A 27447-nucleotide genomic window follows, 5' to 3' on the forward strand; every position below is an offset into this window, starting at 1 on the left:
GGGAAGTTGGAGAATTAGTGATGAGTGTGTCAGTCAGTGAGTGAGTGAGTCAGTGAGGGCTGTATATATATATATATATATATATATATATATATATATATATATATACTAGCAAAATACCCGCGCTTCGCAGCGGAGAAGTAGTGTGTTAAAGAGGTTATGAAAAAAAAAAAAAGGAAACATTTTAAAAATAACGTAACATGATTGTCAATGTAATTGTGTTGTCATTGTTATGAGTGTTGCTGTCTTTTATATATATAAAACTAGCAAAATACCCGCGCTTCGCAGCGGAGAAGTAGTGTGTTAAAGAGGTTATGAAAAAAAAAGGAAACATTTTAAAAATAACGTAACATGATTGTCAATGTAATTGTGTTGTCATTGTTATAACTGTTGCTGTCTTTTATATATATATATATATATATATATATATATATATATATATATATATATAATATATATAATATACACACACACATAAACATTTATATACATATACATATATATACATATCTACATATACACATCTACATATATATACACACATACATAAACACACACATAAGACTTACTGACTGAAACGGGCTTTCATTGACAATCATGTTACGTTATTTTTAAAATGTTTCCTTTTTTTTCATAACCTCTTTAACACAGTACTTCTCCGCTGCGAAGCGCGGGTATTTTGCTAGTATATATATATATATATATATATATATATATATATATATATATATACATATACACACATACATGCAGTTTTAATAACACAGAAATCAATATAAACATTAACATCATTATCATATGAGAATATGAAGTAATATATAAGAAGCAGATTTCATATAAATATAAATTATTAAACAGTAAAATCTTCTTCTGTAATTTGCTACCGTGGCAATTTGTGTGTCTGTCCAGGATTTTAAATGACCTGTAGGTCGCAAACCGTTTCACCTATACACTTGAAATGTGGTACACATATAGTACGTCACGTCTACTATCCGCTTTATGGGTGATGATCGTTTTAGTCTTTTTATCTTTTTTATTTTATTTTATTGTAGAATGAACTCCTATCTGCGAACAGCAGGGCAGCCGTGGGCAGATGCGTATGGTGTATTCACTCCATGTTATCGTGCATTGCGCTGTCAGTGGTATTTTGATAAAAGAATTTGAACAACATATAAGAAGCGTATAAATTATTAAACAGTAAAACATTAACATTTAAGAAGTAAAGTTACATTAAGTACTACTGCAGTGCCTTCGGGTATACCTCATTTTTTGTTTGCCCATTACATGCTTAAATGTATACATTTGTTGGTGCACCTACCCGAGAACACGCGACATATAACCGAGCGTGGGAGAAGCATGGATTTTAAACACGCGTTGAGTTGATCTGCTGGTCTCCCTTGTGGAATAACTGGTAATGTTTGACTAAAATGTACAGCGAGTAAAACGACATTACCTCCTATTTTTTTTTTTTACGATCTCTGAGATCTTGCTTTTTTCGGTTCAAGGCTTCATAAGCTCTTTTATGTTGTATGGTGTACTTATCCCAAACCATCATCTTTGAATGTTGCAAGACTTTCGCCTTGTATGTAGATTGGGGTAATTACATTCATTGCATTCGTAGTCTGAATCACAATGTGATTGTATGGGTGGTTACCTGGCACTGTACGGTTGCCACCCGTCCTTTAAAATACGGAATGGTGCCGCGTTTGAGAATGAAATTGCGCGTCCCGTTTTGAATCAATACTGGACGGGATTTATCCCGTATTTTTTTTATAATTTTTTTTTTTAAAGCAGCGTCTCATGCAAATCATCCCACACGCATTTTATGAAGATGCCTCCTTTCCTACTTTTGATTGGGTAATACTTGATGTCATCGTTACTTTGATTGGTCTTTTTAACTGTCCAGTGAGGAGGGCGTGTCTTTTAAGTACAGTCTGCAAAGTGTTGGCACTGAGATGTGGCGTCAGCGCCAGAGTTGAAGCCCCTAACGTTGCGGTCAGCAAGTCGGCTAACATCCGCCATGTGCTGTCTTTCAGTTGCGAGAAGCAGATCATAGAATGGTTGAAACTGTTGCCCCTAACGTTGCGCCACGGCGTGTGGTTTGTTTATACCTTGTGTCTTCTCATGAAAGTTTTATCTCGCGAATATGTTATTGCAATCCGCAGCGGGACAGTTTCTATAAACTTAATTTAAACTTACGTTTTACACCGTGCTTTGTTTCCCTTATGAACATGCTTGTATGCTTAAGTCGCTCCGTTCTCAATTGTTTAATTAATTTTTTGCTGTTCGCTGTTTGCGGCTCTTCCTCCATTTCCCCCTACTTCGTTCTTTTATCTCGCGAATATGTTATTTCAATCCTTAACGGGAGCGTTTCAATAAACTGATTGAAAATAGTTTTGCATTTACCTTTTTAGTAAAAGGCGAGCTTTTAAGCCTGAGAAATCACCCCGTAAATGCACATGTTTAATTGGACATGTGTTAATATGTATGGTTACACAGTATTAAAAGACAGTGAACAACGTCAGTTACCTTTGTTCCCGCGTTTGATAAAAGGTGAGCTTTTAAGCCTGAGAAATCACCCCGTAAATGCACACGTTTAATTGCACATGTGTTAATATGTATGCTTACACAGTATTAAAAGACAGTCAAAAATTAACGTCATTTACCTTCGTTCCCGCGTGTGACTCGTGCTGTAAATGTCTTCCTTGTTTTTAGTTCACGTGATTACGTAGGAGGCGTGATGACGCAATACGTGACTCCGCCTCCTCCATTACAGTGTATGGACAAAAAATATGTTCCAGTTATGACCATTACGCTTTGAATTTCGAAATGAAACCTACCTAACTTTTGTAAGTAAGCTGTAAGGAATGAGCCTGCCAAATGTCAGCCTTCCACCTACATGGGAAGTTGGAGAATTAGTGATGAGTCAGTCAGTGAGTGAGTGAGTCAGTCAGTCAGTCAGTCAGTGAGGGCTTTGCCTTTTATTATTATAGATATACACACACACATAAACATATATATACATATACATATATATATATATACATATCTACATATACACATATCTACATATACATACATATATACACATATACACATCCACATAAACATATATATACATATACAAATTTACATATCTACATATATATATATATATATATATAGACATACATATATACATACATACATTCACATATATATATATACTGTAAATATATATATATATATATATATACTGTAAATATATATATATATATATATATATACTGTAAATATATATATATATATATATACTGTAAATATATATATATACTGTAAATATATATATATATATACTGTAAATATATATATATATATATACTGTAAATATATATATATATATATATATATACTGTAAATATATATATATATATATACTGTAAATATATATATACTGTAAATATATATATATATATATACTGTAAATATATATATATATATATATATACTGTAAATATATATATATATATATATATACTGTAAATATATATATATATATATATATATACTGTAAATATATATATATATATATATATATATACTGTAAATATATATATATATATATATATATATACTGTAAATATATATATATATATATATATATATATATATACTGTAAATATATATATATATATATATATATATACTGTAAATATATATATATATATATATATATACTGTAAATATATATATATATATATATATACTGTAAATATATATATATATATATATATACTGTAAATATATATATATATATATATATATACTGTAAATATATATATATATATATATATACTGTAAATATATATATATATATATACTGTAAATATATATATATATATATACTGTAAATATATATATATATATATACTGTAAATATATATATATATATATATACTGTAAATATATATATATATATATACTGTAAATATATATATATATATATATACTGTAAATATATATATATATATATATACTGTAAATATATATATATATATATATATATATATATATACTGTAAATATATATATATATATATATACTGTAAATATATATATATATACTGTAAATATATATATACTGTAAATATATATATACTGTAAATATATATATATATATATATACTGTAAATATATATATATACTGTATATATACTGTATATATACATATCTACTTATTGGCTCCTGTATTTAGGATATAGCAGGTTGGATAATGGACGGATGGACATTTGTATGCATAGCCCCATTTGCCCGTTTTCGTTTTTTTTCTTTCTTCAGTAATATTTCAGCAAACCCGGAGCTTGTCAGTTCAAATCGTGGTACTGACACCACTGTGTGACCCTGAGGAAGTCACTTCACCTGCCTGTGCTGCAAAAAACCAAAGTAATGTAACAAATTGTACCTCAGATGTTGTAAGTTGGTGGAATAAAGGCATAAGTAAAATAGATAAATATGTATTATACACATAGGAACTATTCATTTATTTTCAGTTAAGTCATCTGCAGCAAACTTTTATAAATGAGGGTTTCTGATTTTTAGATAGTGCAAACTGTTTCTTCTTCATTGACGTTTTCTCTTGGAGAGCTTTTTTCATTTCATTGAAAATGAAAGCAGCAGCTGCCAAAATATGTAGCTTTCTTATTAATTTTTCAACATTGTGTAAAATAAATGTATAAAGTAACATAAAAGGTTTAAATACTGGTTATTCTTTTACACTAAAATATTACTACAGAGATACAAAAAAAGTAAAATGGATATGTTCTTTTTCTTTAAGGAGATTAAATATTACTGAAGAAAGAAAAAAAAAAATTAAACAGCCAAATGGGGCTATGCATACGAACTTAAAAGGTTTAAATAAAACAGAAATATATATTTTATTTTTACTTGCTTAACTTGTGGAGGGTGTATCCTGTAGCAAAGCCCTAACTTTTTTCGTGAAAGCCCGTTTCAGTCAATAAGTCTTAACAAAACGTGTAAAGATATTGACAATAAGCTACGCAAACCCAGGAAGACATGGAATCATTTAAATCAAGTATCATTACATCTTCCTTTCTTAAAGAGAAGTAAGGCAGTACTTATAAGCTTACATATTTATATATAGACATACATATATATATATATATATATATATATATATATATATATATATATATATATATATCTGAAGCCGTGCAAGCACACTCTTGAGAATGCAACGTATAGTTGTACAGAAGAAAAGCAATCTTGCGTCAAATGAATGGCAACCTTTTGTAGGTCTATGAAGTTAATTTAAACTTTAGGTTTACACGGTGCTTTCTTTCCTAAGTACCTGCACTCATGAATATGTCTGTATGTGTCAGTTGGTCAAATCCACGCGCTTTGCACCGGCGAAGTACCGCTTTTAAATTTTTATTAAGAAGAAAATAAAACGTTTTTAAATTGAGGGAAAATATACTAATAGCAGTTTGTTAAGGATCAGTTTTTTTGTGAAGCTGCCTTTACTCGAGTGATCACTTCGACCTGACTTGGTGGCCAAGTATAAGCGTTACCTGGTAGCTAACCACCCATACAATCAGATTGTGAATCAGACTACGAATGCCGTGAATGTAATTACACACTCACTGCACTTGCTTACGGTAATCGAACCTCGGACGTCAGCGCTAGAGGGGCTTAGCAGCGGTGAAGTATTGCTTTTAAATTTTAATTAAGAACAAAAGAAAACCTCAGAGGTTCGATTCCTGAAAGGGAGTGAAGTGAGTGTCCGGTTACCTACCAGGTAACGCTTATGGTTGGACAGCAAGTGACGTAACATCAGCCACGGTGCCTTCAGTTGTGAGAAGCAGATCATAGAATGATTGAAAATAGTTTTGCATTTACCTTTTTAGTAAAAGGCGAGCTTTTAAGCCTGAGAAATCACCCCGTAAATGCACACGTTTAATTGCACATGTGTTAATATGTATGGTTACACAGTATTAAAAGACAGTGAAGAACGTGATTTACCTTTGTTCCCGCGTTTGATAAAAGGCGAGCTTTTAAGCCTGAGAAATCACCCCGTAAATGCACACGTTTAATTGCACGTGTTAATATGTATGCTTACACAGTATTAAAAGACACTCAAAAATTAACGTCATTTACCATCAGCCACGGTGCCTTCAGTTGTGAGAAGCAGATCATAGAATGATTGAAAATAGTTTTGCATTTACCTTTTTAGTAAAAGGCGAGCTTTTAAGCCTGAGAAATCACCCCGTAAATGCATACGTTTAATTGCACATGTTAATATGTATGCTTACACAGTATTAAAAGACAGTCAAAAATTAACGTCATTTACCTTCGTTCCCGCGTTTGACTCGTGCTGTAAATCTCTTCCTTGTTTTTAGTTCACGTGATTACGTAGGAGGCGTGATGACGCGATACGTGACTCCGCCTCCTCCATTACAGTATATGGACAAAAAATATGTTCCAGTTATGACCATTACGCGTAGAATTTCGAAATGAAACCTGCCTAACTTTTGTAAGCAAGCTGTAAGGAATGAGCCTGCCAAATTTCAGCCTTCCACCTACACGGGAAGTTCGAGAATTAGTGATGAGTGAGTGAGTCAGTCAGTCAGTGAGGGCTTTGCCTTTTATTAATATGTTTATATATATATATATATATATATATATATATACTAGCAAAATACCCGCGCTTCGCAGCGGAGAAGTAGTGTGTTAAAGAGGTTATGAAAAAGTAAAGGAAACATTTTAAAAATAACGTAACATGACTGTCAATGTAATTGTGTTGTCATTGTTATGAGTGTTGCTGTCATATATATATATATATACATATACATATACACATATATATATATACACATACATATACACATATATTATATATATACACATATATATATATATATATATATATATACAGATATACACATATACATATATACACATATATACAGATTTGCGCAGAAACACAGGAGGTTGTAGAGAGACAGGAACGTTATTCAAACACTGCAAACAAACATTTGTCTCTTTTTCAAAAGTTTAAACTGTGCTCCATGACAAGACAGAGATGACAGTTCTGTCTCACAATTAAAAGAAAGCAAACATATCTTCCTCTTCAAATGAGGGTGTGTCAGGAGCAGAGACTGTCATAAAGGCATAGAAAGCAAACAAATCAATAGGGCTGTTTAGCTTTTAAGTATGCGAAGCACCGCGGCACAAAGCTGTTGAAGGCGGCAGCTCACACCCCCTCCGTCAGGAGCAGGGAGAGAGAGAGAGAGAGAGACAGAGATAGAGAGAGACAGAGAAAAACAAACATGCAAAAATCAATACGTGCCCTTCGAGCTTTTAAGTATGCGAAGCACCGTGCAGCATGTCGCTTCACTAAGCAGCTGCACAGAAGGTAGCAACGTGAAGATAATCTTTCAGCATTTTTAGACGAGCGTCCGTATCGTCTAGGTGTGCGAACAGCCCCCCTGCTCACACCCCCTACGTCAGGATCAGAGAAAGCGCAAGAGAGAGAAAGAGAAAAGTAAGTTGGGTAGCTTCTCAGCCATCTGCCAATAGCGTCCCTTGTATGAAATCAACTGGGCAAACCAACTGAGGAAGCATGTACCAGAAATTAAAAGACCCATTGTCCTCAGAAATCCGCGAACCAGCAAAAAATCTGCGATATATATTTAAATATGCTTACATATAAAATCCGCGATAGAGTGAAGCCGCGAAAGGCGAAGCGCGATATAGCGAGGGATCACTGTATATATATACAGTGGTGTGAAAAACTATTTGCCCACTTCCTGATTTCTTATTCTTTTGCATGTTTGTCACACAAAATGTTTCTGATCATCAAACACATTTAACCATTAGTCAAATATAACACAAGTAAACACAAAATGCAGTTTGTAAATGGTGGTTTTTATTATTTAGGGAGAAAAAAAAATCCAAACCTACATGGCCCTGTGTGAAAAAGTAATTGCCCCCTGAACCTAATAACTGGTTGGGCCACCCTTAGCAGCAATAACTGCAATCAAGCGTTTGCGATAACTTGCAATGAGTCTTTTACAGCGCTCTGGAGGAATTTTGGCCCACTCATCTTTGCAAAATTGTTGTAATTCAGCTTTATTTGAGGGTTTTCTGGCATGAACCGCCTTTTTAAGGTCATGCCATAGCATCTCAATTGGATTCAGGTCAGGACTTTGACTAGGCCACTCCAAAGTCTTCATTTTGTTTTTCTTCAGCCATTCAGAGGTGGATTTGCTGGTGTGTTTTGGGTCATTGTCCTGTTGCAGCACCCAAGATCGCTTCAGCTTGAGTTGACGAACAGATGGCCGGACATTCTCCTTCAGGATTTTTTGGTAGACAGTAGAATTCATGGTTCCATCTATCACAGCAAGCCTTCCAGGTCCTGAAGCAGCAAAACAACCCCAGACCATCACACTACCACCACCATATTTTACTGTTGGTATGATGTTCTTTTTCTGAAATGCTGTGTTCCTTTTACGCCAGATGTAACGGGACATTTGCCTTCCAAAAAGTTCAACTTTTGACTCATCAGTCCACAAGGTATTTTCCCAAAAGTCTTGGCAATCATTGAGATGTTTCTTAGCAAAATTGAGACGAGCCCTAATGTTCTTTTTGCTTAACAGTGGTTTGCGTCATGGAAATCTGCCATGCAGGCCGTTTTTGCCCAGTCTCTTTCTTATGGTGGAGTCGTGAACACTGACCTTAATTGAGGCAAGTGAGGCCTGCAGTTCTTTAGACGTTGTCCTGGGGTCTTTTGTGACCTCTCGGATGAGTCGTCTCTGCGCTCTTGGGGTAATTTTGGTCAGCCGGCCACTCCTGGGAAGGTTCACCACTGTTCCACGTTTTTGCCATTTGTGGATAATGGCTCTCACTGTGGTTCGCTGGAGTCCCAAAGCTTTAGAAATGGCTTTATAACCTTTACCAGACTGATAGATCTCAATTACTTCTGTTCTCATTTGTTCCTGAATTTCTTTGGATCTTGGCATGATGTCTAGCTTTTGAGGTGCTTTTGGTCTACTTCTCTGTGTCAGGCAGCTCCTATTTAAGTGATTTCTTGATTGAAACAGGTGTGGCAGTAATCAGGCCTGGGGGTGGCTACGGAAATTGAACTCAGGTGTGATACACCACAGTTAGGTTATTTTTTAACAAGGGGGCAATTACTTTTTCACACAGGGCCATGTAGGTTTGGATTTTTTTTCTCCCTAAATAATAAACACTATCATTTAAAAACTGCATTTTGTGTTTACTTGTATTATATTTGACTAATGGTTAAATGTGTTTGATGATCAGAAACATTTTGTGTGACAAACATGCAAAAGAATAAGAAATCAGGAAGGGGGCAAATAGTTTTTCACACCACTGTATATATATATATATATATATATATATATATATATATATATACATACATACACACATGCGTACTCTTTGCATTTATTTGACAGTAAACTATTTCAACCATTCTATGATCTGCTCCTCACAAACTGAGGGCACCGTGGCGGATGTTAGCAGATTGCTGGCCAACCACAAGTGTTACCTGGTAGGTAACCACCCATACAATCAGATTGTGACACAGACTACGAATGCCGTGAATGTAATTACCCCGATCTACATGCTGTCAAATAAACGAACCACACGCCGTGGCGCAACGTTAGGGGCATCGCCTCTGGTGCTGACGTCCGAGGTTCGATTCCCGAGAGGGAGTGCAGTGGAGTGTGTACGCCTGATGAGCCCAGAATGAGGGCGAAACACGTGTCGCGTACTCTTTGCATTTATTTGACAGTAAACTATTTCAACATATATATATATATATATATATATATATATATATATATATATACATACATACATACATACATACATATACACACATACATGCACTTACAATAACATAGAAATCAATATAAACAACATTAACATCATTATCATATGAGAATATGAAGTAATATATAAGAAGCACATTTCATATAAATATAAATTATTAAACAGTAAAATCTTCTTGTATAATTTGCTACCGTGGCTATTCGTTTGTCTGTCCAGGATTTTAAATCACCTGTAGCTCGCAAACCGTTTCACCTATTGACTTGAAATCTGGTAAACATATAGTACGTCACGTCTACTATCCGCTTTATGGGTGATGACTGTATTACTCTTTTTATCTTTATTTTATTTTATTGTAGAATCAACTCCTATCTGCGCACACCAGGGCGGCCGTGGGCGGATGCGTATGGTGTATTCACTCCATGTTATCGTGCATTGCGCTGTCACTGGTATTTTGATAAAAGAATTTGAACAACATATAAGAAGCGTATAAATTATTAAACAGTAAAACATTAACATTTAAGAAGTAAAGTTACATTGAGTACTACTGCAGTGCCTTCGGGTATACCTCATTTTTTGTTTGCCCATTACATACTTAAATGTATACATTTTTTGGTGTACCTACCCGAGAACACGCGACATATAACCGACCGTGTGAGTAGCATGGATTTTAAACACGCGTTGAGTTCATCTGCTGGTCTCCCTCATGGAATAACTGGTAATGTTTGACTAAAATGTACAGTGAGTAAAACGACATTACCGCCTATTTTTTTTTTTACGATCTCTGAGATCTTGCTTTTTTCGGTTCAAGGCTTCATAAGCTCTTTTATGTTCCATGGTGCACTTATCCCAAACCATCATCTTTGAATGTTGCAAGACTTTCGCCTTGTATGTAGATCGGGGTAATTACATTCATTGCATTCCTAGTCTGAATCACAATCTGATTGTATGGGTGGTTACCTGGCAGGTAACGCTTATGCTTGGTCATCAAGTCGTCTAACATCCGCCACGTGCCCTCTTTTAATTGTGAGAAGCAGATATATATAGCTATAAATTCTCGCGCTTCGTTGCGGCGAAGTACTGCTTTTAATTTTTTATTAAGAAGAAAAGAAAACCTTTTTAAACGGATCGAAAATATACCAATAACAATTTGTTAAGGATCTGTTTTTTTGTGAACCTCCCTTTTCACAGCTGTCGCGCTACGGCGTGTGTTTCGTTTATTTGACAGTATGTAGATCGTGGTAATTACATTCATGGCATTCGTTTTCTGAACCACAATCTGATTGTATGGGTGGTTACCTGCCCAGTTACGCTTGTGGTTGGTCAGCAAGTTGCCTTACGTCCGCCACGTGCCCTCTTTCTGTTCCCAGAAGCAGATCATAGAATGGTTTTAATAGTTTACTTTCAAATAATGCAAAGAGTATGCGACACGTGTTTCTCCCTAATTCTGGGCTCATCAGGCATACACACTCACTGCATCCCCTCTCAGGAATCGAATCTCTATCGTCAGCGCCAGAGTTGAAGCCCCTAACGTTGCGGTCAGCAAGTTGGCTAACATCCGCCATGTGCCGTCTTTCAGTTGCGAGAAGCAGATCATAGAATGGTTGAAATTGTTTACTTTCAAATTATGCAAAGAGTACTCGACACGTGTTTCGCCCTAATTCTATGCTCTTCATGCGTACACACTCATTGCATCCCCTCTCGGGAATCGAATCTCGAATGTCAGCGCCAGAGGTGAAGCCCCTAACGTTGCACTACGGCGTGTGGTTCGTTTATACCTCGTGTCTTCTCATTAAACTTTTATCTCGCGAATATGTTAATATGCCAACCCCTTCGGACAGTTTAGCATGTCTAAGAGATTGAATGCTTTTGTGGTTTGTAGAATCATGGTATGCCTTGGGATTATTTGGGTTACAAAAAGTGTGCCACCACAGAAAAAAGGTTGGAAAACACTGCCCTACCTACACCTTTGTTCCTGGCTTCCTAAAATAGATCTCCATAGCTGCTATCTTGCTTAAAACCTGACACCATGCATTACATGGATGGTTATGTTGCATTCTTCGCATAAATTAGCAAAGATACTGCAAACTGGAGTAATGTGTAGGAATAACTGTTACAGTTCTGTTTCACAGAATTTTGTCATTATATTAGGACAGTCAGCCCTAATATGCGCTGTAAGCTACCTGACAGACCAGCGAGTTAAATACAGAGGTACTAGAGCAGGGATATAGAATTAAACTTTAAAGAGGTCCAACCAACAAAACTTTCTCCTATGAAAGGTCTGAACTTCACTTTTGGGCTATGATTCAGATCCCTATATATGTAGTCATTGAATGTCTATTAAAAAATGAACAAGGTACAGTATAATTACCACAGCATTTCAACAATATTTATTTTCAATTTTCAGTAAGGAATTTAAACATGTGGATCCTTTGAATTTTGCTGGGTAAAATGATCTGTGTTTTCTCTCATAGTGGCACTTCACATTGCAACTTTTTACTAAAGCCACGGTTTTGGAACACATGAAACAAACTGGAATAATGAATGAATATTGGTTCATTTATACATCTTTGAAAGTTCAGTTTCCTGCATTTACTTTCCATTTTTTGGAACAAGCCATGCTTATGTCATTCTTTTTGTAAGAGCCAATTTTAGAAAGTTAAAGTTTTGAGTTAAATTCATATTAATGTTTTCTTTATTTGAATAGAACATCATTTCTTCTATAGTCATAGACAATGGTATAGTCTTTTCCCCCCTATCAGTAGATAGAATCTCCTTGCTATAATTGAGAAACAGTGTGATATTAAGTTTAGTTGTGTTTAGAACAGGTCCCAGTAAAGAGGGATTTGATAAACCCATTTTAAGTTTAGAAATGGGATAAGCATACAGTTTTCTGACCGTTTTGAAATGGTTCAGAAATTATAAGTGACTAGTAACGATTTAAGATGTAACAAGATTAAGCTTAGAACTAAATTTTTTCTTATTATAATTTTTCTTTTTTTGCTATTTTAATTTTTCTTCCTTTATTTTTGTGTGAACTGTTTTACTTTCAAAATTTAACTAAACTTTTGAAAACGAAGATATCTTGTCTGTGGAATCATTTCTGCGCGTCAGGCTTTTGTTGAATCCCATTTTTTTAAGTTGGAGCTGCTGAATTTTGGAAACTTTGGGAAAACGCAGCTACACTTTTGTTTCTGTTATTTCCTTCTGCGGCATCGGCACATTTTATCCATGCACTGTAACAACTGCATTGATTTGCTCTCCATCGAGTGACACAAATAGACGTGCACACATCAAGAAGGAAAAAAAAAAAATTCCTGCATGAATATTATCAGTCATTCTCATTCATTTATCAGAAATGCATAACAGTCCAGATAGTGCTGTTACTTGGTCTGGGTCTGCCATTAAATAATGCCTGTACTAGAGTGTTATTTTAGTTTTAGTGCCACTCAAAAACTTAAACTTGTTTAGCACTTATGTGGTATGACTTTGATCTGATCTTTTTACAGAAGCAAAAAAAAAAAAAAAAAAAACTACTTTTCTTGCTACTTTTCTTAATTATTGCTACAGGACTACCATAAACCCACGTCCCCACTCCATTGCACCTAAGTCAGTATGCATAAATCAAGAAAATGAACATCAGTGCCAAGTATTGACATGTGGTGTATCTCTGTGAATCGTGTAACAAAAAATTTTTATTTAAAGATTTACAATTTCATTTCAGAACATTTTTAAAGGTAGTATATAAATACGGTAATGTAATTCTTTAGGTACATACTTAACTTTTTTGTATTATTGTTTCGTAATATAAAAAAAATTACATGAAATCAATCACAAAAATTAATGTGTTAACCTTCTCAGGACGAATATATATATTGTGACCACCAGGGGGTGCACATCTCCCCAAACAACCGACACAACAGACACAGGTTCAAGTCCAGCACAAACACAATTATTTATTTATTTTTTTCATGGGAAACTCTTCCCAATAGTTTCTCTGTGCAGAGCCTCAGAACAAAAGAATAATAAAGCACTACAGTCAAAGCACTCAGCCCTTTGTCTTTCTTTTCTTCCAGTCCCTGACTTCACTCCTCCTCATACAAGTGTCATCCTCCTCCTCCTGACTCAGGCTGTCCGAATGGAGTGAGGTGGCTCCTTTAATTCAGAATCCAGGGAGTACTTCTGGTGCTGCATAATTATGAACAAGGAGCACATCTGGGTAACTGGTGGAAGAGGTATATAAGAGGGTTCAGCAATTCCTGCAGCACCCCTGGAAGCCAACAAAGACCAATTCCAATACAGCCCTGTGGGAATCCGAAACCCAGTGGGGCTGACAAGGAGCAATTTGGGGGAGATAGTCCCCTTCAAAGGCCATCTCCCCTGTCCTTCCTTTAAAGAGGCATCCTGGCCGGGTAAAGATGCCGGCCGTCTCTCATTATATATATATGTGTGTGTTTTTTGTAGAAGATTAAAAACAACTGTAACCGCAATACTTGTTTTGAGAGATTGTGCAGGTGCAAGAGACTAAATGTTTCCAAAAAGGAACACACCTTGTGCCAACCAGTGTAACTTTAAAATGTTATGGGATATGACACCAAAACTTGTTACAATGATAGCTAACAGAGTTGGGCACAAAAGAAAATTGATTCCAGGGTTGTGTATCTCCAATTGCCCTGTTTATGAATTGTAATATCCAGTTTTTTTAAGAGAAATCCCTAAAGTGAAAAATTGGTTTTGGTATTTTATTTAATTGATATTGGTGTGATTAAAAACTTTTGTTTAAATACTTTCTTTTAAAAATTTGGAGTGGTGCACTCACTTCTCTACAGCCATTTGCAGCTCCTTTATTACATAAGCAAAATATACATATTTTTTTGATATGTAACATTGGCACAATAATGCCAAAAACCCCTTAGTGCATAAGAGATTAAAAGCAATAACAGAAGAAGCAGTCATAATAAATACAGCTGGACTGTTCCAAAGCCAGGGGGCAGCTACTGAAAAGGTACAGTCTCCACTCAAGATGATCAGTAAGGATAAGGAAGGACATTAAACAGTCAACTTAGAGACTTATCTGCGATTTTATATCCTGCTTTACCACCAACAATTTACATAAAACTCATAGTACTATGACTTTCAATTAATCAATGAGATCTCAAATATTATTTATCTTCCACTTAAAGCAGCTAGTTCTTCTACATCTAAACAGAACAAGGTACTCTTGGTTTTATTTTTTCGATAGATAACCATGACCTCCAAGATGGAGCGGCAAATTTTTATTACAAATGGTACAGTAGTGTAGTTGCAGGGGCTGTCACTTCACTGATCCATCATCTTGTGTTCAATATCCAGTAGTTGCTCATGTGGAGTTCTTCCCTTGTCTTTGTGAGTTAATCTCCAGGTGCTTTGACGTTCAATCCATATCCCCAAAGATGTGCAAGTTAGAGTGTGCGTGTGTATGTTGACCCTGGGATGGACTGGCATCCTATAAAAGGCTGCCGGGATAAACTCTGGATCCCTTGCAAACCTTCTTGGATTAGGTGGTTTTGAGAATGATGATGATTTTCATTATAACTTTTTGTACTCTGCTGTGAAACTCTCCATTATTTGACAGAAGTCAAAAACAACAAGAAAGCAGACAGAACTCTAGAATAATACACAATGTGAATACATGGCACAAAATACCAGCCCTGTAGTACTGTATTTTAAATTCATAAATTTACAGAAGGGATACACAACATGACAGGACCAGCACAACTGTCAGACACCCATGGCTTCTCAAGCAGCTGTGAAAGGATAATGGGGATGACCGTGTTTTAGATGATCAAGATGAAATCTACAGTACTGTTTTGACTTTGTCCAAAGCCTCATTACCAGCAGATTGTACAGGCTTTCCTGTGAAGTTAAAAGAGGATGATCACTTTATAGCTGAAGAGGGTGATCACTTTGTAACTGAAATATACTACCATATGGACTTTTCAGAAGAAAGTCCACAATCTCCAATTGTGAATTTGAATGTACTGTGAACTGCTTAAATACAAAACTAAAAACATACATTTAAAAAAGCGCCCATCTCATGCTTTACATTTTTCTAACTATATCTTATCCAGATCTGTAGCATTCCTACTGTGAAATTTCTCCATTTCATTGGGGGAGTTTAGTCACAAAATGCTTTCAGTTCTTCCTCTTATAAGAAGGGCATTTTTAGCTTCTAGTGAACTATTTGTTATATGCTTTTTGAGGATGCCTGAAAGTCATTGTCTATAGCTTAATCAAACGCCTCCAACACTTGGGCTTTTGCTTCAGCCACTGGCACAGCTGAAATGGAAAAACCAAAGAGCTCCATTCTAATTTTACATCAAACACATCCTGATTTAATGTGGTGACTTTATTATTGGTATACACTAAGCATGACAGGCTTTATTCATGGTTCAGCCACAGCTCTGGTCTTCAAACTGGTCAGAACCTCTTTTAAGGTGGAGGCTGAATAAGTATCAAACAGATACATCTGGTAGATATTCACATCTCTCCTTTTTATAGTGTGTGCAAAAAACAGACTCAGATCGGCTGACATGACAGCATAATTGATACTGTAAGTGATTACTGTCGTTGCACTAGGTATACTTTAAAAAGTGAATTCTTTGGTCATTTATTCAACAATAAATTTCACTTGTATGAAACAGTATATGAATGGCTCATCAGAAATTATTTCACCAATACTGCTAAAATATATTAAATATTTCCTGTAATACATGACTAGCTTCTGTAATCCACTTTGAAAAATTATGATGTGGTTTTTATCACCTTAAAAAAACTTAAGTCTCCTTCACCAATTTGTAGCATATTTACTTGAATATTCCAGGCCATTTAATGAATGGTGAAAAAAAAAAAAAAAAAAAATCTCTGAGGACTGATAATACCTGCTATAAAAATCCCATTACACTTATTTAATTTTACTGCATTAAAACATAACATGTATCTAGTGTGGATTTTCCCTACTATTTAACTCAAAAGTTCTTATATGTACAGATCCGTCTAAATAAATAATAAATAACAAAAAAAGAAAAGCAACTGAATTCATAACTAATCATCCCCTTCAGTTAGTATTAGTACAGGCATTTTTACTAGAAATGCATGTCCTAGATTTATTAGTTCTTGTAATTCTTCACCTTACAATACAACCTACTGAAAATAGCTACACACTGAAATTCTTCAATAAAATGATTACGTGTCTTTTTACATGCACAGTTCTCATTTTAACCTCACAGAGAATACATGGTATTTAAAAATGTATGCAGTATAAGCATATTTGAAATTAATAAGCTTGTGAGTAAATGATGCTGCATACAAGTATTTGCTTAAGTACAAGCTTGCCGATCAAAGAAGATTTAGGGAAATTGACACATTTACCAACACTAATGGTAATGGGATAGAAAATGGCTGACAAAATCAAATCCAAATGCTTCTCTTCAACCATGGTCTACTGCTGTTCACACCTTTTACACAGTACACATACAGATCCAGCATTCATTCGCTCCATTGTCAAATTTAGAGCATAGTGTATGAATGCTGATTGACATATAACTGTGACAAACAGTACATATAACTGTTCATTAATATAAAATGTTGTCAGATGTTACAATCCTTGACTCTGCTCCCTACTGCCAGCTTATTTAGAGATGTACTCTAGTAGATAGGCAGCAGTGACAAAGTGCAGGTGGGGTATAAGTGATATGTTAGGTGGAAGACAAGATCCAAATGTGTTTCCTAAAGCGTGATATTTGCAAAGTAATAACGTTTGTATAATTTATCAAATTAATCATTAAAGTAGTCTGATGCATCCATTGTTCATGTACTGATGCAATAATGTTTTCATTTTAAAACAATGGGACATGGACAAAATATGGTAATTTTATTACTTATATAAGTGAACATTTTTTAACAGCAATTTGATGTTATTAGAAACCAGTAACGGCAGGCTGCACGATAACATGCAATGAATACACTTGACTTGTAGTTTTCATACTCTTTCTCTGCACATTTAGCATTTGTTTGCGCAGAGGTTGACTCACTTGCTGCTTTGTGAGCAGCTCTTGTTTTCTCCACTCTAGTGGCCCGCTAATTCTTCTCTTCCATTGGCATCTTTTTGCATTAAAACTGATTAAGTCAGTTTTTGTACTACAATTACTTAATACGTTTTCCTTAATTTTTCACATAAGCTGGCACTTAAGTGTTCAATCTGCCTCAAGGATGATTTAAGATATGAAGAGGTAGGGGAAGTGACGGCGAAGGTGGTAGGGAATGAGAACTGCAGCCGAGAGTTAATTCTACAATAAAATAAAATAAAAACAAAAAGAGTAATAAAAATCATCACCCCGAAAGCGGACAGTATATATAGGTCACGTAGTATAGGTGTACCAAATTTCAGGTCAATAAGTCAAAAGGTTTGTAAGCTACAGGTGATTTAAAATCCTGGACAGACAAATGGGCAGCCATGGTAACGTATTATATGAGAAGATAAATTTAATAGATATACTGTATTTGTTTATGCTATACAGCTGCATAAATTACTTCTGTTGCTCTTAGTTTCTTTTTTAATTACTATTTTAGAAAACAGAATAGTACACTTCATATCAGTGGAATCATTTGTACATTTTTAAATTAATTTCAATTTAACCCATTAATTTACTTCATATAAGAAAATATTTTTTTAATTCAAAATGCCCGATAATGCACACAAGATTGTGGTACATTGTAACTTACACGAACATACAAAAACCTAGTCCTTACTGCATTGAGAAGTAGGTGAACTAACAAACATAAAACGACTGTCCTTTCCAATTTTTAGTTTAACAACAACAAAAATGCCTCAAAAGAAACAAATGTGTCTTTAAATAAACAACAATGTACCTATCTTTAATAAGTAGAGCTGCTGCATTTGGCACCTACAAGTTAATATGAGCAAGTTTGATTGTTTCAGAACATTGTTCTATTGCAAAAAATTTTATTTATTTGGTTTTGCAAAGTTAAACTTCCATTCTGCTCAAATAGTCTCTGGGACTTTATGGAATTTATGGATAGCTCTACAACTTCAAGCGGCCCCAAGTGCATTATTACTCATTATTAGGCTATAGGCAATGGAATAAGCATTTTCAGTATATTTTTAATTTTTGGTAGTTTTATTTAACTCTGAATGCTTTTTAATTTTTTTTAAGAATCCAGCATTGGCAATCCTAAATTGTCCCTAGTGTGGGTGTGTGTGCCCTGCGGTGGACTGGCGCTCTGCCCGGGATTTATTCCTGCCTTGCGCCCTGTTCTGGCTGGGATTGGCTCCAGCAGACCCCCGTGACCCTGTGTTAGGATATAGCAGGTTGGATAATGACTGACTGACTGACTTTCATAGACAGCTTCTACACTTTCTTTTTAATCAGAAGTACTTTTTTGGTTTGCTTCATAAATGACCTGATATTGTAGAAAAATAACTAATGTTTTACTTGGCTTTAAAATCTTTTTTGAAAGCAGACTCTACTTCTCAATATTGCTACTCTATTTGTAAACAATTACATAAATTACCATGCCATTTTTTCCTTTGACAAATCTGTACTGAATACAGCTTCAAGTAAAAAAGAAAGAATCAGCATAAAGCTAAATACTTTCACACACATAAAGTAAACATATATTTGTGAATAAACGTTGCCTTAGAAATGCCTACATAAACAACTACAAGGAAAAAGAGATGCCTTTGGCAAAAAAATATAAAAGCTGTGTGAGATATATCCATATGTGGGAATATGGATGCCATCAAAATTAAATTAGAATTGCAGCCCCTGGAGATCAATAATAAATGCATCTGTCCAAACTCTGCATGCTAACCTTAATACAAATCTTACACATCCAGTAAAGGATTGACAAAAAGGTTTAAGACAAAACTGAAAATCAACATTTATGTTAATGCAGATTCCCATTATCTTCAATCCATGAAGCCACATGTGTCAGAAATGTGATTCTGGAACAGCACTAACCTAGATTTTTACAATGGTGCAGTAATGGATAGAGCATGCATCGCTCCTGCAGGTAGGAAGTTGCCCACCCTCCTTTTAAATACATGAAAGGAGATACCCACAGTCCATATTAAGTGAAAATTAATGATGGGCATTTCAAATAAATAAACAAATGTTCCCAATTAACTTCTGATATGGAGATAAAGTGACATCAAAGTAAATATGTCTACTTTCATGTATTAAAAAACTAAACTATTGTGAAACTATTTAAAAATGTTGATATAGGCGACATCATAAGCTAAAGTGCAAAATTTCAAACTTTTCATCCTACGTCCCACTTGAGCACAATTTCTTAAAATATACACTACTAACACCATTTACCATCTGGCATCCTTGATGATCGATTACATTAACAGGAAAAAAACACTTTTTCAGGCTTTTCAACTTAAGGAATTGGGGATGAGGGATTGATAACTCTATCATATTTTGAATGCAGTGCTCTGGATGTAATACTTAAACAATGTCACATTTAAAACCACTGAATTCGTGTGGACCATTTACTTACCTTTCTGATAACAATATAAATAACTTACCTTGTCTACATGGAAGATCAAGTCCAATTCGCAGACATTCTCAAAGCATTTGTCCAATGTTTCCACAAATACCTGTAACAAAAAATTGTGGATAGTATTTATAATGAGACAACAGATATGTTAACATGTTGAGCTTCACAAAGAAACATGTTTCCAGGTACTACAAGACAGCATCATAAACTATTGGCTGCAATGTTTCCAGTATAAAGAGAGACTGATGTCTCAGATGAACAAAATGACCTTTTAACGTTCAAATATATGGTTTACACCAGGGATGTGCAAAGTCATTCCTGGAGGGCCGCATTGGCTGCAGGCTTTTGTTCCAACCCAATTGCTTAATAAGAAGCACTAATTGCTCTAGAAACACTTCTGCTTCCTTTTAGTTATCTCCCTCGTTAAGATTTTGAACCCTTATTGCTTATTTAAGTCTTTTTAAACAGCTGCATTCTTGGTTTTTAATTGCTCCTTATTAGCAATAAGATGCAAATGACAAAAGAAACCAGCAGTTATCCATTTTGCTTGTTACCCTTTACGCCTGTGTGTATTTATCATGCACTATTTGGTTTAATTAAATACTTGGAAGGAAAGAGAAGACAAAAAAGTCAAGGATTGAGAATTACCCATCCGTTTTACACTTCAAAATATTTGGATATCTTTAGAATGGAAAAAAAAATCTAGGATTTGAGAATGACTTGACATAGCAGAGTTAAAGCACTAACAAGCCATGAAATGTAATTATTGGCAAGGATTGTTTTCTAATTAAACAACTGGGTTGGAATAAAAACCCGCGGCCACTGCGGCCCTCTAGGAATGACTTTGCACACCCCTGGTTTACACTAATTCAAGAAAAGATAAGAATATTAAAATATAAAATTTGTTCTTTAAGTTTTAGGTTGTAATATTCAGCAACCAAACACCCTTTCACTGGAAATCGTATTACTAACTATAGCACCAAAATAAAACACAAAAAATCTAAAAATGAAAATGTAATAAAACAATGTTTGTCTTAAAAATCACAGACTAACATACTACATTTAACTTGCACACAACCGTACAAAAAAAAAAGTCTTACACTATTATTTACATTATTTTTAAACCAAGTTGTCTAGGCAAATGTGTTTATTTGGTCATGAAAACGATACATAAGGTAGTCTAAACACAAATAGACACACTGATACAACAAGAATTAACAAGAATGTCTTGTTTTTAAAAACTCAATGATATTCAAGGAGTTGGTTAGAACCTCTCTTAAAAGTACTCAGGTATTTCAGGAATTTATTCAATTACATTGGTTTACCCCTGATTCAAATCAATCAGTTAATGCTTACCCAAACCAAGTTTGCTAGTGGTGCAACTTAACAAATTTCTGGGTGTACTGAATAGTAAAAACAAATATTGGCATGCCCTAATGCGCTTTGACAGATACAGTACAAAATCATAGTTTTATATCCAAGAGGTTCTAGTCCATGAGTAATAGCACAACAAACAGGATTGTGGCAGGCTAAAACAGAAAATGCAGTGGAAGAAGTTGGCTGCAACTGATGAAAAGTACTTGGAAGTTCTTTTTCTTGAAGAAGAAAATCCAATGAAGTGCTTTCACAGCATCTGGCAGTTATTTGTCCCCCAAGTACAAGCTTTGACCTTTTGAAACAGTGTTACAGGAAATATTCTTGTAGGGCTGCGGCAGCTAAGAAATCATTCTTGCAGAAATGCAACATACTGAAGAGATTGGTTCAAAAACACAACAGCAAGCAAACTTGGTGAAAATGGGCCAGACTGCAGCCTTCTGTGAAAGATGGTGATTCTGTTGTGGGCGGGGGGGTTTTGCACTTCAGCCAGTGGTGTGGGGGATCTGGTCAAAAATCAATGTAATAATGACTGCAGAGAAATATAAATCGACTCGATGTATCATACTGTACCTTTGAGGAAACAAATTATTTGCAAAAAAAATCCTATTTCAGTATGATAACAACCCAACATGCACTGTGAAGACAATCCACACCTAGAGTGAGAGAAAATCTGCAGTTGGAAAACTAGCAGTATTAGACTGTAATAGGAACAAGGATATTTACAAAAAAACAAAAAAAAACAACAACAGTCAAACAGAGTTACAGCAAAAGCTGCAAGAACTCTGGAAGAACTTCCTACAGATCTTTGAAAACAAATTATATAAGTAAAATGCTTCACTTTAAGGGATACCACACACAATAAAACAAGTCTTGTTTTAAAAACACCACATTCTAATTACTGTTTATTGTATCAATATGTGCGTTCATTCAAATGTTATAGAGTAATTTCAGAAGCAAATAAACACTTGATGCTTAGGTAACTAGCTTTAAAAGTAATTTCTGGAGTGTTCTAATTCTTTACTATATGGAAAATTCAATTGAAACTTCCAAAACTAACTGGGAAATTTCATTAAACATTGCCAAAGAGAATAGTAAAGATTAAATAAGACATGAGCCTAAATTAGGAATAGTCATATGTTCACAATGGGTACTGTATATTTATTTTATAAACATAACTGTAAAAATTGTTTTAGTAAATAAGTTATGTTTTTGGCTTTCAGTTTCAAAATTTAAATATCTGACTCATTTTTCATATAATTATTGGATATATAGTTGTGAAAAATTGTGTGAATACTCTGCAATTATATGGATTCTTCCATGAATGGTTTACACACCCACTTTGTTATACATTATTCAATGGCTCTCTGGTCTGATGATGCTTAGAATATGGTGGAATATAAACAATTATTAAAGAAATTGGTCAAAATCTGTTATCCACTCTTTATATTATCTTTGACTGCTTCAGGTTTGCAAAATATCATGCAAAAATATAGCTGTCTTGAAAAAATAAATTAATGCAGTATACATTCCACTACTTACAGTCATATGAAAAAGTTTGGGAACACCTCTTAATTCTTTGGATTTTTGTTTATCATTGGCTGAGCTTTCAAAGTAGCAATTTCCTTTTAATATATGACATGCCTTATGGAAACAGTAGTATTTCAGCAGTGACATTTAGTTTATTGGATTAATAGAAAATATGCAATATGCATCATAACAAAATTAGACAGGTGCATAAATTTGGGCACCCCAACAAAGATATTACATCAATACTTAGTTGAGCCTCCTTTTGCAAATATAACAGCCTCTAGACGCCTCCCACAGCCTTTGATGAGTGTCTGGATTCTGGATGGAGGTATCATTGACCATTCTTCCATACAAAATCTCTCCAGTTCAGTTAAGTTTGATGGCTGCCGAGCATGGACAGCCTGCTTCAAATCATCCCATAGATTTTTGATGATATTCAAGTCAGGGGACTGTGATGGACATTCCAGAACATTGTACTTCTCCCTCTGCATGAATGCCTTTGTAGATTTAGAACTGTGTTTTGGGTCATTGTCTTGTTGGAGTATCCGACCCCTGCGTAACTTCAACTTTGTGACTGATGCTTGAACATTATCCTGAAGAATTTGTTGATATTGGCTTGAATTCATCCGACCCTCGACTTTAACAAGGGCCCAAGTCCCTGAACTAGCCCCACAGCATGATGGAACCTCCACCAAATTTGACAGTAGTTAGCAGGTGTTTTTCTTGGAATGCGGTGTTCTTCTTCCGCCATGCAAAGCGCTTTATGTTATGACCAAATAACTCAATTTTTGTCTCATTAGTCCAAAGCACTTTGTTCCAAAATGAATCTGGCTTGTCTAAACGAGCATTTGCATACAACAAGCAACTGTTTGTGGCATGAGTGCAGAAAGGGCTTCTTTCTCATCACCCTGTCATACACATGTTCTTTGTGCAAATTGCGCTGAATTGTACAACGATGTACAGATACACCATCTGCAGAAAGATGTTCTTGCAGGTCTTTGGAGGTGATCTGTGGGTTGTCTGTAACCATTCTCACAATCCTATGCATATGCTGCTCCTGTATTTTTCTTGGACTGACAGACCTGGGTTTAACAGCAACTGTGCCTGTGGCTTTCCACTTCCTGATTAGATTCCTTACAGTTAAAACTGACAGTTTAAACCTCTGAGATAGCTTTTTGTAGCCTTCCCCTAAACCATGATACTGAACAATCTTTGTTTTCAGATCTTTTGAGAGTTGTTTTGAGGATCCCATGCTGTCACTCTTCAGAGGAGAGTCAAAGGGAAGCACAACTTGCACTTGACCACCTCAAATACCTTTTTTCATGATTGGACACACCTGTCTATGAAGTTCAAGGCTTAACGAGCTAATCCAACCAACTTGGTGATGCAAGTAATCAGTATTGAGCAGTTACATGCATTCAAATCAGCAAAATTACAATAGTACCCAAATTTTTGCACAGCCATATTTTCACATTTGATTTAATTTCATATAACTAAATACTGCTTCACTAAAAATCTTTGTTCGGAAAACACCTCAGTACTCAGATGTTCCTAGGAAATGAAAGACAAACCACTGTTACCTTTTTTGTTGAAAGTAGAGTAAATTATTATGCAGGCCGAGAGGGGTTCCCAAACATTTTCATAAGACTGTACATTCTTTTTTCAGGAAAACTAATATTTAGCACATCATGCCCTCTTGTGGCTGTATTAAAAATTACTGTATTTTAGAAAGTATTGCTTGAAATGTTTTATATAGTCTCTTACTGGCAGACACAAGGCAAATCAAAATCAAACTGGCTCTAGATTGCCAGTTATTGAGCCTTGTTGTGCACAAAGTAACAGCTACAATCCAGTTTTCAGAAATCAGAACCAAAAATGTATCTTTAACAAGTAAGAGGTCAATAAGAGGGAAAGTACAATTTTATTATATTGCCATAATACCACTGATTGCACAGAATATGATTTGGTGAATCTCATAAATAACACATAACATTCTAAAACCTGCTTAACCTAGTTGAAGCCTGACCCCCATTGCCAGGCCACAACTATCCATTTCAAGGTTTTGATTTTGCTTCTTGTCCATGGACAAGGAGCCAGGCTATCCCAGGGCCCTCTCTCAAAGACAGACACACACACACACACACACACACACACACACACACACACACACACACCCACCACTATAATCTCTCTCTCACAGAAGGCCTGAGTTGCTAGTTAACCTAACCTACACATTATTTGGGATGTGGAAGTAAACCAGAGTACCTGGAGGATAGCACCATCAGATACATATAGGACATGCAAACTTTGCATACACAGAAACCAGTTGCAGGATTTGTGCAGTACTGTGTTTATCACTTTACCAAGTGTGACAACCATAAATAAAATGAAACAAAAAGTTATAGAAAAAGACAACAGTAAAATCAGCATCCAACGGAAAACTAGTTTAACAAAAATACATTCATCAAATCAGTGTAAGACACTCCAAAATGGATCTCAAAATAAATTCTGAAACCTGGAAATCCTGTTCTTGAATTCTTAAATTAAGTCACTTGCTAGGGGACTGAACACAGGATGTGATAGATCAGACAAGATCATTAGGGCTTTTTGGCACGTTATGGAAATGTAACAGTGAATCCACAGAGGGGTGACAACATCTACAACTTTAACAAAAGTGCACACTATTCTCACTTCAGCTGTTTACATTTCACTTAAAGTCCACCCTTTACTAGAATGAGATTTAGTTTCAGGACATTTAGACTTATCCAGCTAAACAGTTAGAGAATTTCTACAAGCCAAACTTAGTAAAGCATTTTTTTCATTCACATTACAAAAATTAATGTTGTGTAATTATTACATTCTCAATTACAATACTGAATTTCAATTTTGCATATCCTTTAAAATGTATTTAAGACAAAACACATGGCTCTATACAACATACATTTAAGATACATACAAGAAGAAAAGCACTGTCAAATGAAGTTTTGAAAGTATTACTTAATCCTACCCATTATTTAGGAACAGAAGACAGGGTTAACTTTCAAAGCCTTTGAGCAAACTGATTAAAAGTAACTTTACACCAAATGTTAGTGTTCATGTTTACATTTTTATATGCCATCATCATGGTTATTTAAAACAGAGCATAGTTCAAAACACTTAGTCATTCTGTTACCTTCTAATAAAATTTAAACCAAGAGATGAGTGTTTAGTACACTCTAGAAAATTCTGCAAAGTATTCATCAGATCCCACAGCTGCATTTATATTTTATGTGCTTCATTCATCTGCACATTAATATTTCAATGACTGCTGACAGGAGGATTTTTCCCTTCTCTATTTCATCTTGTTGGCTTTCCAACTAGTTTGAACATATAACTTGACTACATGCTGACACAGTGTTAACATATTTTTCCACAATGCAACATCTGAATTTACCATAATCAGATCTAAATATCTGTGATTATAATTATCAAATCTTAACTGAAATGAGAGTTAAGGATGGAGTTTGAACAATAAAGATAATCAGATTTCAAATTTACTTTTTTTTTTGTAAAAGCATTTATTTAAATATAAAACTATATAGTCATTTCTGACAGTTCTGCAGAAAATAAACCTAGCACTTCTTTTGCTATCTTTTTTTTGGATGGGGGGGGAGTTGAAGGTGTTCAAATGTCAAGCTTTACATATCTACATAAATAGGAACGCTTTAGTGGACATGATTTACACACTAAAAACCACATTAACTACAAACAAACTTGGAGATAATGCAGGTTTAGTAAAAATGTGCCACACCAGTAAGTTATTTTCCTATTGCCATCTGTGAAAAATCATATAGCAATCACAAGAATTTGGAAGGCCAAGAATAACCGTAACAATGTCTTTCACAGATAGATGGAACTGTAGCCCAATACGTTGTAAGATGACGATAGACTGAGAACTATAACACACATGTACTGCTGGCCACCTGATGAAACAGACAATTTTTTGTCCATTTATGGTTTTATAAGAGCTTTTACTATTCAAAGGTTGATTGGCTGGCTTATATTTTAAACAAAATACCTTTTCAATTTACAACATGGCATAAATAGCTATAGAAAAAAATAGTACATTTGCACATTTCTACATAAA

General features: G+C 34.8%; 1 protein-coding gene across 2 annotated transcripts in view; it reads right to left on the bottom strand.

The window, feature by feature from the left end:
- The window catches only part of LOC114654628 (AP-3 complex subunit sigma-1), a 90144-nt gene that overhangs the window by 33138 nt on the left and 29559 nt on the right, over positions 1-27447 (bottom strand). For both annotated transcript variants that reach the window (XM_028805267.2, XM_051929421.1), the window contains exon 4: positions 20446-20517. In XM_028805267.2, the coding sequence (XP_028661100.1) occupies positions 20446-20517 (72 nt within the window). The remainder of the gene's footprint in view (positions 1-20445; positions 20518-27447) is intronic.

The sequence above is a fragment of the Erpetoichthys calabaricus genome, chromosome 7, assembly GCF_900747795.2.
Source record: "Erpetoichthys calabaricus chromosome 7, fErpCal1.3, whole genome shotgun sequence".
Classification (NCBI taxonomy): domain Eukaryota; kingdom Metazoa; phylum Chordata; class Cladistia; order Polypteriformes; family Polypteridae; genus Erpetoichthys; species Erpetoichthys calabaricus.